The sequence below is a fragment of the Pteropus medius genome, unplaced genomic scaffold (assembly GCF_902729225.1).
Source record: "Pteropus medius unplaced genomic scaffold, Ma_sr-lr_union100, whole genome shotgun sequence".
Lineage (NCBI taxonomy): Eukaryota > Metazoa > Chordata > Mammalia > Chiroptera > Pteropodidae > Pteropus > Pteropus medius.
Window position 1 is genome coordinate 46252 of NW_024350919.1, and position 12688 is coordinate 58939.

The 12688-nt window shown below is 63.7% G+C and overlaps 1 protein-coding gene across 1 annotated transcript in view; it reads right to left on the minus strand.

The window, feature by feature from the left end:
* Positions 1-1737: 1737 nt before the first annotated feature.
* Positions 1738-12688, minus strand: part of ITGB2 (integrin subunit beta 2) — a 25177-nt gene continuing 14226 nt past the window's right edge. The window contains exons 7-17 of the mRNA XM_039840060.1: positions 11857-12098; positions 10819-10974; positions 9849-9944; positions 7706-7795; positions 6721-6861; positions 5259-5446; positions 4917-5161; positions 4422-4641; positions 3781-4010; positions 2447-2613; positions 1738-2243 (exon numbers count right to left, since the gene is read on the minus strand). Coding sequence (XP_039695994.1) covers positions 2181-2243; positions 2447-2613; positions 3781-4010; positions 4422-4641; positions 4917-5161; positions 5259-5446; positions 6721-6861; positions 7706-7795; positions 9849-9944; positions 10819-10974; positions 11857-12098 — 1838 coding nt within the window. The 3' untranslated portion in view covers positions 1738-2180. The remainder of the gene's footprint in view (positions 2244-2446; positions 2614-3780; positions 4011-4421; positions 4642-4916; positions 5162-5258; positions 5447-6720; positions 6862-7705; positions 7796-9848; positions 9945-10818; positions 10975-11856; positions 12099-12688) is intronic.

Sequence of the window (12688 nt, forward strand, 5' to 3'; positions counted from 1 at the left end):
ATTCCAAATGTGTAAGGGACTGCAAAACTGCCATTCGGCCGAGCCTTTGCGATCTCGCTTCCCGGCAAGTCAGTTGGGCTCAAATAATCTCCATAAAGATCCTCTACAGGTTTGGACGTTCCTACATCAACACCTGGAAGACCCTTTACCCCACCGAGGGAACCCAGAGGAAGGAGAGCAGTCTGGAGAAACGCCAAACTTCCCTGGACGTGCTTGTGCCACGTCGGGTGGGAGCATCTGCATGGGTTTGGCACCTGAGTCGAGGATGGGCCCCTCAACATGCAGCCCATGTGGGAGGACAGGGTCCCCTGCGAGGGGGTGACCATGGGAAGGGTTTCGACCAGCATTTCAGGGGGGGCCAACACTGAAAGCGACTGTGTCATGTTCAGTTGAGTTTGAACAATTTGGGTGGGGAAAATAAAGCCCGATTCTCCCCCCGGCCGTGGGACCGGGGGGCACCACTGATACGAGAAAGGTCGGTCTTTGGCTAGTCCGTTTCAAATACACTTGTTTATGAGGAGGGCCGGTCACCGGAGTGGGGAATGAGTGATGCCAGGTGATGGCTAGAGTGATGGGGACCGAGGCGGGAGCGTGGGCACGGCCCTTGTCACCCTGTGGAGGGAGAGGCGTGAGGCCCGGGAGGGCCGAGGAAACACACCAGGCCCCCTGAGACACCAGGAGGCAGGAGAGAATGTGGACATCAGAGCTCTGAGCTGGGCAGGTGGGAGCCGCACACACCACGCACCCCGGGGGGAGAGAGGGAGCTTTCTCTGGGGAGGGGGAAGAGCAGCAGGGCAGCCGGCGGCAAGAGTCACGAGCAGTTCGGTGGGCAAGGGACTTGGTTTCATGTCTCTCATTCTTGCTCTAAGTCCGCGTTGTGTGCTGTCCAGCACATGTCACTTGCAACTTTATGCTGGCTGTGTGGTTCCACGTGCCTCCAGGACCCAGGACGTAGCTGTGTGTGCCCACGCTTTCTCACGGTGACTGGCACATAGCTGGGCTCTGTTAGTGCGTTTAGAACGAACGGATATTTTTAAATGGAGAGTTATGCCAAGATTGTAATAAGAAAGTATTTCCAAGGAAAAAGGTCAAGGCAAACGTCGTTCGAACCTGTGCTGTGCACGAGAACGCCGACTCGTGACGCGCCCCGTACCCACGCCCCTCACATCTGTGCAACATGGAGACCAGAGACAGCGAGCACCCCCGGGGGGCAGAGGACGTCAGAGTCTCGCACTCCGGCCTTTTCCCGGGGAATCCTAGGACTCCCCACCCTGCTGGGCTCTCACGGGCCACACTCAGACCCTGGCTCCGCGAAGCCTGCTAACACGGTGCCGATGTCACCGGATCAGCCACGACGTCCAAGCCCCGCCATGAGATGCCCCGTGAGAAACGACTCCCTGTAAACTCGGGGCTTGGCTCCCACCACCCATTCCCTGGGAGCAGGCGTGCAGCCGGGGAGCTGTGGCAGACACCGTTTCCCGGCTCGTTCTGCCCTCATCGGGAGCCTAGGGACCCCCTTCGGCGGGGCTGTCCCCAGGCCTCTCTCTGCAAGCTGCTTACATGCGGGGCAGGGCCTGGGACCCAGAGGGGCCTCGCGTGCACAGCCAACCGGTGAGGGAAGAGAGGAGACAGCAGAGCCCTGTGTGTACCAGAGTCCACCCGGCCGCCCCCCCCCGCCCCCAGTGTGGTCCGGGCAGTGGGGGAAGGGCGGGAGGACACAGTGTGCAGAGCCCGGCCTCCATGGACAGCCTCCACAGAGTTTATTCACCTTTCCACATGCATGGCCGGGGACCAGTGTAATCAGTGGGTGTGAGCGTCTACCGTGATTAGGGTGCAGGAACAAACATGGGTTCACCGCCCTGAACAAAGGAGCATCTCATCTCTACACAGGAAGGCATGCATCTAACCTCGTCAGGCCCAGCGAGCCCTCCTTCGTCTCTATCTACGGTCCCACTCGTCAGGGGCAGGGGGGCTGCTTCTCCTGGTGAGTCCGTGGAGTCACCTGGCTGTAGCTGTCATTTTGAGGGCAGAAGAAACTGGATTTTTGGTTAATGGATCAAATGGTCAGGCGTCGGAAGCTGTGTGCACGGGCGAGGTCGCAGTCCACCTGACGGAGGACATGTAGTTTGGGGGTGCTTCCTTCTGGTCGGTTCAGATGGCCTCATCTTCGCCAAGCGCCCCTAACTCTCAGCAAACTTAGGGTTCATGACCGTCGTGGTGGCACTCTTGAAAAGGGGGTTTTCCTGGGTAGAAAAGCAGAGGGGGCTCATCAGGGGCCGCCCAGGCCGGGGGGGGCTGGAAGGGGAAGGGCAGGGTGACCTCCCCGCCCGTTCTAGCCCCAGGTGCGCTGGGGGTGGGCGCAGGTGGGCGTCCACGCGTGGGGGTTACACCGGGGCATCCCGCGTGTGGGGCCAGCTGCCTCAGCCCCCCGGGGATGGCCACTCACATTGTTCCACTGAGACTTGAGCTTCTCCTTCTCAAAGCGCTTGTACTCCCTGAGGTCGCTCAGGTGAGTCAGTGCTTTCCAGATGACCAGGAGGAGAACTCCAATCAGCACGACTCCCGCCACAGTGCCCCCCACGATGGCAGCAACGTTGGGGCCCTTTGGACACTCTAAGGTGAGGAGGAAGCACATGCACCCCAAGCATCAGCACCCGCTCTGGCTACAGGCCCGGGGTGTGCCCGGGTCCCAGGTCACTGCGTGGTGCTCAGGTGGACAGCTCTTAGCCGCCAGTAGGTGGGCAAACTGTCCCTCCAGGCCCTTAGCCAGGAAGCGGGCAGGACCGCAGACAAGGCCAGGCCCTGCGGTTCCAAGTGAAACTGCGGGGCCTCTCATTCCCAGAGAAGGGGCCCAGTTGCCAGCTAACTAGGGCAGCGTCCCCAGGCCCCTCCCAGTCTATGTCCACCCAGGCCCTTGGTGGTCTGCGTCTGGATCTTGAAAGTACTTCCGGTGTGTCGCCCGCTCTCCTGGGACCCTGCCAGGGCCTCCTGCTACATGTACAGAGACACCCATCTGCTCCCCAGACTCACAGGGCCCCAGGCGACCAGTGCCCAGTGCCTCCGACTGCACAGCCCATCCCCTCTGTCTGGAGCATCACCCTCTGGGCTCAGCTCTCCTTGTCGTCCTCCTCCTTCTGACCTCTGACCTCGGAGAGCACCCACTACATGGTCTTTGCCCATTGCGTCCCCAGCCACAGCCCCCTGTCGTCTCGGCTGGTGTTCCGACACGTTGGCGGAGGGGGTCCTACACCCCTGGCACCTGGCCCCGTGAAGGCCGGGTTGGTGCCTCCACATCCTCACCGATAGCCGGCCCGGCAGGGACCCGGAACCGCACACACAGACGGCCTGCGGGTCTTGGGAAAGGTGGGGCTGGGCTCCCGGGCCCCTGGCACCCCCAGGGCCAAGCTCTGAGTATGAGAATGGCCCGCAGCCCCCGCAGCTGTCCCTGGACCGGCTCAGGACATGCGGCTCTGAGACACAGGGCTCCAGGCCCTGTCAGCGTTTGTGGGCATTTACCAGCCCAGGCCGTGTGGTCATCCCAGCCAGGTTCTGTCCCCTTGAGCGAGGGGACAGGCTGTCCACTGGTTGTCATGCACCTCAAGGTGAAGTCAGAGATGGTGCAGAGGGGCCAGGCGGCAGGACCACGGTCCTGGACGCTCGCCAGACCCTGCCAGGCCCCCACCGCATCAGGGCAGGGCCCCTGCCCTGCACAGCAGCCTCATCAACACCAGAGGCCCTGCGACCCAGGTCCGCCCCTTGTCCCTGCCCTCTGGGACTCACCCCGTTGCTCGTCCACCAGGATGCTGTATCTGTCCTTCCCATCCTGCTGCCACAGGGTGTAGTTCACCCAGCAGCCCTCCGAGTCCCGCTCCCTGCATCGCCGGGCCGGCCCCGGGGCGCTGAGCCGCCCGGGCTCGGGGGCTTTGCTCAGCAGCGTCCGGCTCTCGCAGGCCTTACTGCAGTTCTTCTCCAAGGGGCCCTTGTCGAACTTCAGGCACTCGGCACAGGAGCTGCGGGCGAGCGACTGTGTGAGCGCGTGTGCGAAGGCGCGCACTGGCCGGAGGGTACGAGGGTGCGTGAGGCGGCGGTGGAGAAAGTGTGAGGTCGTGAGGGGGCGCCAGTGTCGGGGACCAAGGCAGTCCGGTGGCGGGTCCTGGGGGCTCTGGGCTGCCGCCCGGTGCTTGTGAGGTCAGGGTCGGAGGGGGTGGTCCTGGGGTGTGAGGCGAGCATGGCTGCTGGGACCTAGAAGGTGGACGGACGGGGCCCAAGGTGGCCTGTGACCCCTGTAGCTGGAGGCGGGCAGCCCACAGGAGCGCCCGCCCCCCACCGCCCCGTCCCCTCCTGGGGCCTCGGCCAGGCAAAGGGCGTGTGCCGTGGGCTTGTAGGGTCACCAGGCCCGGCCCTGTGGAGGGAGCACTCACATGAGCCCGCCACAGGGCGACGGGCAGCCGGGGCACTCCTCGCAGAAGGGCGGCTGGTACCCCGGCTCGCACTGGCACGTGTTGCACTGGCACTGGCCCCGGCCGCTGCACACGGACCCCCGCAGGTTCCGGCAGCCGTGGCTGGACTTCTCGCACTGGCAGGCTGAGCCCTCGAACTCCCCTTTGCAGAGGCACTTGCCGCAGGAGCACTCCCCACGCCCTGGGTGACAGTGGGGCCACCGCAGAGTCACCGCTGCTCGACCCCAGACCCACCGACCTGGCCCTCTGCTCCCCAGAACCCAGGCCAGGACCTGCTTTTCCTTCAGGTCTGTCCGTCCTCAGTGTCCGCTCGGTCCCTGCCGCGCGCTCCGGCCCCGCCGCCCGCTGGGTCCCGCCGCCCGCTGGGTCCCGCCGCGCGCTCTGTCCCCACCGCGCGCTCTGTCCCCACCGTGCGCTCGGTCCCCGCCGCGCGCTCCGGCCCCGCCGCGCGCTCACCGCTGCCTCCGCAGACGTGGCCGCCGTAGCGCTCGCAGTCGAAGTTGTTGCACTCGCAGAACCGCCCGAAGATCTTCTTGGTGGGCGTGTCGCTCGCGTGGCACACGCACTGCCCGCAGATGCAGTCCCCCAGCCCCGAGCAGATGACGGAGGCGTTGTCCTTGCGGCAGTTCCCCTCCAGCTCCTGGCTGCTGCGGCCCTGCGTCTGGCACTCACAGTTCTTCCCGATGTAGCCGGCGTCGCACCTGGGCGGGAGGGACGGCTCAGGCCTCCCGCAGGCCCCTGGTGCTGGGGAAGCCATCGGCGGCCGCCCCGGTGCCTGCCGTGGGGGGGGGGGCTCACCTGCAGACGCCACACTCCACGGAGCCCTTGTGGAGGCACAGGCCGCGGTCCCGGCTCGCATCTCGGCACTGGCACGTGCACTGGGGAAGGACCTGCACGGTCACCGTGTCCGAGAAGCCCAGCGCCCGGATGACAAACGACTTCTCCTGGATGCACTCTGCGGCCGTGACCTTCACCTGGAAGGTGACCTGTGGGGCACGGCAGGGCTCAGGCAAGGCCGGACACCGCGCGGTCACAAAGCCGCTCCCAGGCGTGGAGGGTGCCGGCCCCTCAGGGGTCCTGGGAGGGGCGGATGGCAGTGGGGGACGGCAAGAGCATGAGTTTCTCCGGAACCTGGGTCTTGAGATGGAGAAGAACGAGGAGCCGGCCTGGTGGCGGGAGGCCCACGGCGCTCCCGACCCGCCACCTCTGGCTCGGACTTAGCTCGCGGGACGGTCTCTAGAACACTTTCTGCTGCACGTGCGTTCACGAGGATTATCAAGCAACTCTGTAGACAGCGTATACTTCGTCCCCCAGCTCTGAACTTCAAGGCGCCCAAACCCCACAGGACGTCGTCTGTGCTGACCGCACAGCTCTGTTCTGACCTGAATAAGCCGTCAAGATCACGCCCAAAAACACCCCGTGGGACAGAGCACAGACCCCGCCAGCCACCCACACACCAGGAGGGGGCGACGGCACTGAGCCTCGGGTTGCGCCGGAGCGAGGCACACCCCAGGCCAGTTTAAATGCAGCCGCTGCCCCGGAGCAGAGCGAGGCTGGGACAGGTGTGTGCGAGAAGCCATCGCCAGTCGCAAGACAGTAATCGCCGGGGGCTCGCCCCGTGCGAGGAGGAGGGAATTCGGTAAAAATGCACGGGCAACACTGAGTCTGAAGAAACGCCACGTTTGAAGAAATGCCGATGTCACGTTTAAAAATGACCTAAAAGCAAGTATTTCGTAGCCAGTAAAAAGAAAAACGTAATTGTCGTGGTCGCCAGGAACTTGAAACAGGGCAGTAACTCAGCGTTTACTTCTGAGCATCTGCGTGGCCCGCGCGTTAATGTCTTTGTCCGAAAACAGCAAAAACGCGAAAGTCAGGAAAACCACAGCGCCCCAGGCCGGCCGTGAGGGGAGGGGCGCGCTCCTTTGCCAGCACGCACTGTTCCGGCATCCGCCCCCAGGGGGCGCCGTCACCCATGCGGTCATCCGTCTACACCGGTCCTTGGTGCTGGGGAGGCCGCTCCAGGCCAGGGCCAAGGGCACCCCCTGCGCCCCTCCTCCCCTGAGATGGACACTCCCAAGAGCGACGTCTGGCCTCAGAGAGGATTTGACCAGGACCGGAAGACCTGCCTGCTGCCAGACCTTGGCTCCTGCCCCTCCCTGGCTCGTTCCTGAGCTGGAACCTTTTGCCTGGGGGCACTTTCTCCAGCTGTCACTGGGAGAGAACCTTCCAGAACACTGGGATCGCTGGGATGGAGGCTCACCGGGTCATTGATCTGGACGCCGTCACAGTCCCCTCTGGGCTGGTTCACCTGTGATACTCCATTACTGCAGAAGGAGTCGTAGGTGACTCTCAGGGTGTCGGGGAGGGTGCTGTGCTCCAGAAAGACCCTGGAGGACAGTTTCTGTGGGAGAAGAGTGACCCTTTCACGGAGGGTTAGGGCATGGGCTCCCTGTTTGTCATCCCCCACCCTCTGCCCAGAGGCCCGCTTACATGTGGGTAGGTGCCTGGTCTGCATCCCAGGTGCAGGGGGAGGGGGTACCAACACCACGGCCCTGCCCTGAAGACAGGCCAGTGAGGGGACCAGCGTGGAGACAGACCACAACCCCACGAGGACGGGGGCTCGACCGTCCCATTCACCACTGAGTCCCCGGCACCTGGCACAGGCAGGAGCCGGAAGGCCGTTTAAGTGAATGAGAGACACAGAGAGAGAAGGATGGACAGATAGAGAGAGAGAGAGAGAGAGAGACAGAGATAGAGACAGAGACAGAGAGAGGCAGAGATAGAGACAGACAGACAGACAGACACAGAGAAAAGGAGGAGGGAGGGAGGCAGAGAGATTTGTGGCGCCGTCCTTATGGAGACAGGATGCCATCCGCATGGGGGCTCCAGGAGGGCCCATTTTAGGGGTCTAGGGCTCCAAGTAGGTACAAGACGCCCTCAGAACCTCCCCGTTAGGGCTCTAGCTTAGTCCAGTGGTACCAGCGTCTATCGGGTGCTCCCAGGGAGCGGTGCTGGGTGAGGCCACTGGGACCGTGAGCCAGAAGAGGCCTCGCGCTCGTGTTTCAGAGAGGGCATGGGTGAGGCTCTGGCGTGGCACTGACCACACCATCCACGAGAGAGGACACAGTGGCCCTGTGGGAAGTCTGGGGGGCCGAGGGTGGCCCACATGAGGCAGGGCTCGGCTCTCCAGCCCACCCTCCTGACAGCCGCAGTGGTGGCGTCTGGGCCGGGCACCGGGCACTCACGTTGTAGGCGTTCTTGATGAGCTGGACCACGTTGCTGGAGTCCTCGGACAGCTCCCCGACCGCCGACTTGGGGATGATCTCGGTGAGCTTCTGTCAGGGAGAAGGGCAGGCGGGTCACACGGGCACCCTGGGGGCCACAGGACCCCGCGTCCAAGGTTCCTGAGGCCCAGAGGGTCCCTTCTCCGTTGTCGGGTGGCGCAGACGCCCCCCACCCGACTTCGCAGCTTATTTAGTTGGCAGCTCGAGGTCAGGGCGTGCTGCGCACTCTCCAGGAAAAGCCCCGAAGTGTCCCATGTGCCGACTCTGCTGGTGCGAACACCCCGCCCCCAGGCCGACTGGAGCTGGGGAGAGGTGCACCTCGCCACAGGCACTGCTTCACCACGCCGGCTTGACGCACGGACGGCCAGGGCACAGGCCGTCGGAAACTGCCCGCCCGCCAGGAAGGGACGAGTTCTGAGCGTTTGCAGGAGTCGATAACAACCCTGCTGGGAAAAACCTGCCAGCCTGGCTCCGGCTGGCCAGGTTCAGCTGGTCCAGCGGCACCCTGGGGTCGCAGGCCCAAGCACCTGCGATGCAGACAGGTCTGGGACCCCTCCCCACACACACACCCACCTTGGCTCAGCTCAGGGGTCGCACCATCTTTCACAGAAGATGGCGCCGCTTTATCTTACAGACGTGACCACTGGGTCATTCTCCTGCCTTAGGGCCTTCTGTGACTCCCCAGAATGGACCCGTCGCCTCTGTGGAGCTCACAAGCCCCCTCTGCCTCCACCGCCTGCCCCCTCCCGCCCCGCCTGTGGGGCTCCACTGTGGCTGGGCAGCTGCGCTCCCCCATGCCTCTCCCTCCCCCACGTGGGGACTCGGACCACGGAAGAGCCAGTGCACGCTGTCCTTACAGGCGAGGAGGCATCTGGACGCCTATTTCTCAGAAGCACGGTGAATGGGAGCCGGGAACGGGCTCGGAAAGGCCTGCGACTGCCCAGTGCCTTGTCTATGCTGTCGGGGGCAGGGTTTGGGGTTCAGGCCTCCTGCCTAGCTTCCGCCCTGTCACCGCTCCTGTTCCTGCTGCTAATAGCAGTACTCCTTTGGGACCAGCTCCAACCTGCCGAGAAGGGGGCCGCCGTGTCCTATAACACAGTCAAGGTCTCGACCTGCTGGTGCTGGTGCAGCTGATGCGGGCGGTCTCTGGACCTGCTGCATCCAGCCGTCAGCCCTGCAAGGAGTTAAGCCAGTGTCCCTGTGGCTTGGCCAGCTCCCACTGCCTGCCCCCTCCCCCTTCCCCGTGTCCCTGGAGAGGTCCCATCCTCGCTCCAGAGTCTGGGAAAAGTGACGGCAGCAACGACTGGTCTCGCCGTTGGCTGCGGGCAAGTGCCCTGCGCCTCACAGGCCGAGGCCGCAGCAGGCCACCAGCAGCAGCAGAGGGTCGAGCTGGATGGAGGGACAGTGAGGGGCCAGAGAGTGAGAGGCATCTGTGCGAGGAGGCACCCTGCCAAACTGTGGCAAGCAAACACAACAGCGACGAGGGGGAGACGAGGAAGGACAGCGAAGCCGCTGTGGGGACCGAGACAAGCCCCACGAGCGCCTCCCACTTCCGAGGGTGGGAGGCACAGTGATTCAGAGCGGGGCCAGGAGGAAGTGATCTCAGGAGCGGGTGGTTTCCGCGGGGAGGCGGCCGCGGGTGGGGCCCCGGCAGTGGCCAAGGGATTATGTGGGAAGGCCTGGGGCAGGCCCAAGTTCGTGAACTTTCCTGCTGTATCTTACACTTCTCCAAAGTGCCCACATTCAGGTGGGCGTGGATACAAAGCTGGAGAGTTTTCCCTGCAGATTCCAATGCTCGCTACATTGTTGCAAAAGCAGAAACCTCACGACCAACACCAAGAGGTAAGCTGCTCATGTGCTGAATTTCGCAGACAAGGAAATAACCCTTTTTCATCCACACGGAAATGCCATGTGGCAGAAAGAGGCCTCGGGCTCCCCGGCAGCAGTGATCACGTCCCCCGAGACCGTGGCCCCAGAGAGGCCATCTCCCCATGTGCCTGGCCCGCGGAAGCAGAACTCAGCCTGTGGTGACACTGGGTTTTGTCATCATTCTGCTGACATGGCTGCATCTCGCCCGGTTGCTCAAGACCCCAAGCCCACGTACCTCATAGGTTTTCACCATCCTCTTGGTCACGGCGAAGATGGGCTGGATGTTGCTCTCGGCCAGTTTGTGCGCCAGCTGGCCCACGGATGGGTAGTCCTGGACAAGAGATGCCCGGTCACTCGGGCCCGAGGCTGGAACCAGCCGTCCTGCCCGCCCGTTTGCAGCACACGGTGCCAGGAGTGACCGTCCAGGGCCCAGAGGCTGAGCCCTTCCACGTGCCATCGCCAGGGCCCTTCTCACTGATGTTGACAAATAATAGGACTATCAGGGAGACTGACGATACTGCCCCATGGCCGTGAAAACGGCAAAGCTTTCGATCCGGGCACCAACGAAACCTCAGGACAATCAGCAGTCCGGGCGTTCAGAGTGGAGACGAGAGTAGGCATAACGTTGAGGTGCCCACGCTGTGGGGTGCTGGGGGACTCCTCCGATGTCTTCCGGGCAGGTCTCAGACACTGCCCCCAGCACAGGGCCTTAATTTTCACAGTTGAAGGACACGCTGTTTCAGGCGGAGGCTCCCCAAAACCTCAGCTGTCATACTGGTCCTGTCCGAGTCGTGGGCCCCTGAAACTGACCTGCAGCACCCACCCCAGGAGGGTGTCGGCTCCAAGCAGATATCCCTGACTCGTAGTGTCCTTCAGGTCTTTTGAACACCCGATGACGGTTTCAGGGTGCAGATGTCACTGCACAGCAGGTTACGCAAACGCCCACGAGGGGCAGTGGGTCGGGCCTTCGCTGTACCCCCAGAGCAGAGAGTGTGTGACCTCTCCGAGCCATTGAAGCTCCCCCTGTCCCTCTGCCCCGCCCCGTCCTGCCCTCCTGGCCCCAGCTGTGCACTCTCAGTGGGCCTGGGGTGACCCTAGCCTCCGGTTCCCCAGTCTGAGCCACAGAACCCTCTGGCCCAGTGTCCCCTCCAAGGTCGCTGTGCTGCGTCCCCTCCCCCCGTGCACCCCTGGGAGGGGACACTCACAAACTCATTGCTTCTCTTGTACATATTGTCCTCCAAGTGGCAGCGGCCGTCATTGGGGGTCAGGATGGCGCCCAGTTTCCCGTCGCCCGCAATGTGGAAGCCATCGTCCGTGGCAAACACCAGCAGCCGCGTGACGTTGCGCCAGCCAATTTCATTCTGAGAACGAGACGGCAAGAGTGCAGGCCTCAGTTTCCCCCGTGGGCCCTCGCAGACAAGAGGAAACGAGGCTCTATGCCCCCCCAGGTTTTCGGGGATGGGGGGACCCACAGACAGGACCCAGGCCATGCCCCGCGTCTTGACTCGAGGACCTGTGTCTGGTCCAGATTCCAGCGCCGGGGGTGGGGAAGGGGCTGCGGAACTTCTGTAGGGGGACAACTTCCCAGTGCCTGGGTACACGCGGGGGACGCGAGGGAACCGACGTGCGTGTTTACGGTAAACTACATGCGTCCTCTGAGGCCCAACCAGGGCGGCCCTGGGACCACAGCCCACGGAACAACCCCACCGGAGAAGAGACACATCGTGGAAATGCCGGGGTGGGCGGGAGGTGGCCTGTCACACCCAAGAGCCACATGCGTGAGGTGCGAGGACCACATGGCCCGGTTCCCACGGGGAAGCTGTGGGGGTGGAGGCCGGTGTGGGGGTTTGGGACTGCAGGGGTCCAGACACCGGGCTGAGGGCTCTGAGCTGGGGCAGGACCGCCGGGCGGGGGGACAGCCGGCACGGCCAGCCAAGCCACATGACACAGAGGCTTGGCCAGGATGCCCATTTCCCGAGGGGCCCAGGGGTCGGGGTGGTTCTGCTCTAGGGACCACCAGGATCAGCCCCTTGGCGGTGTCACTTTACAAGATGGTTTGCTCAAATTTAGGCTTCGAGGATTTGCCCTGCGTCCCAAGCTGATAGCGACACCTGTGGGTGGCTGACAGGGTCCGGGAGGCGGGCACCTAGAGCATCTGTAGCCTGTGAAGTTGGCCCCATGTCTGTGGGACCGAAGCCCCAGATTTAGAGCAACCCGGAGACAAAGCCGCGACAGGGCCTCACCGGGCACGCGGCGACCTGCATCATGGCGTCCAGCCCGCCCTCGGGGGCGTCCAGGTTCCCAGAGATCAGCTGCTTGCCGACCTCCGTCTGGAACTGGTTGGAGTTGTCGGTGAGCTTCAGCACGTGCCGGAAGGCGAATGGGGGCTGGCACTCCTTCTCCTTGTTGGGGCACGGGTTCTTCAGCTTCTCGGGGTGCGTGTTGACAAAGGGGAGCACCGTCTTGTCCACAAAGGACCCGAAGCCTGGAAGGGGCGTGAGTGGGGAGGCGAAGGTGACACTAAGCAGTGAGATGGCGGGACCGCAAGCCCTCGGTCTCCCACGCGGTGCGGGGCGGGGGAGAAACAAGACAGTCCGCGGGGCGTGTGAGTGCGCATGTGTGTCAAGTGTGTGCACACGTGTGATCATGTACGCGCGTGAGTGTGCGTGTCCCCACACACCGAGACAGCGCTCGGAGGAGGCAGCCGTGGTGGTGGCACCTCCTCTTCTGCCTAATGGGCTCTGGGCCCGCGGCTGCGCGTCACGAGCGAGTCCCTGCCCGTCAGTCTCAAGGCCGCGGCGGGCGTCAGGGCCCCACTGCTGGCGCGATTATTCCATAGTCCGCGCACTTTCGGGGTCTTTAATTTTTCCCATAACTAGCGCCGTGGGATTATTGTTCTCTGATTGGGGAAGAGGGGGCTGGGCCGTGTCGACGGTGCCAGGGTAGCAGGCACAGGGGAGTCCTGGGCTAGACGCCCCGGGGGCCCTGTGTGGGCGCCCCCAACGCCGTGCCCCCCACTCCCCCACCCCCGCATGGGTGTGAGGGAGGGGTTTGCAGGGTGGGATGGGGGCAGGA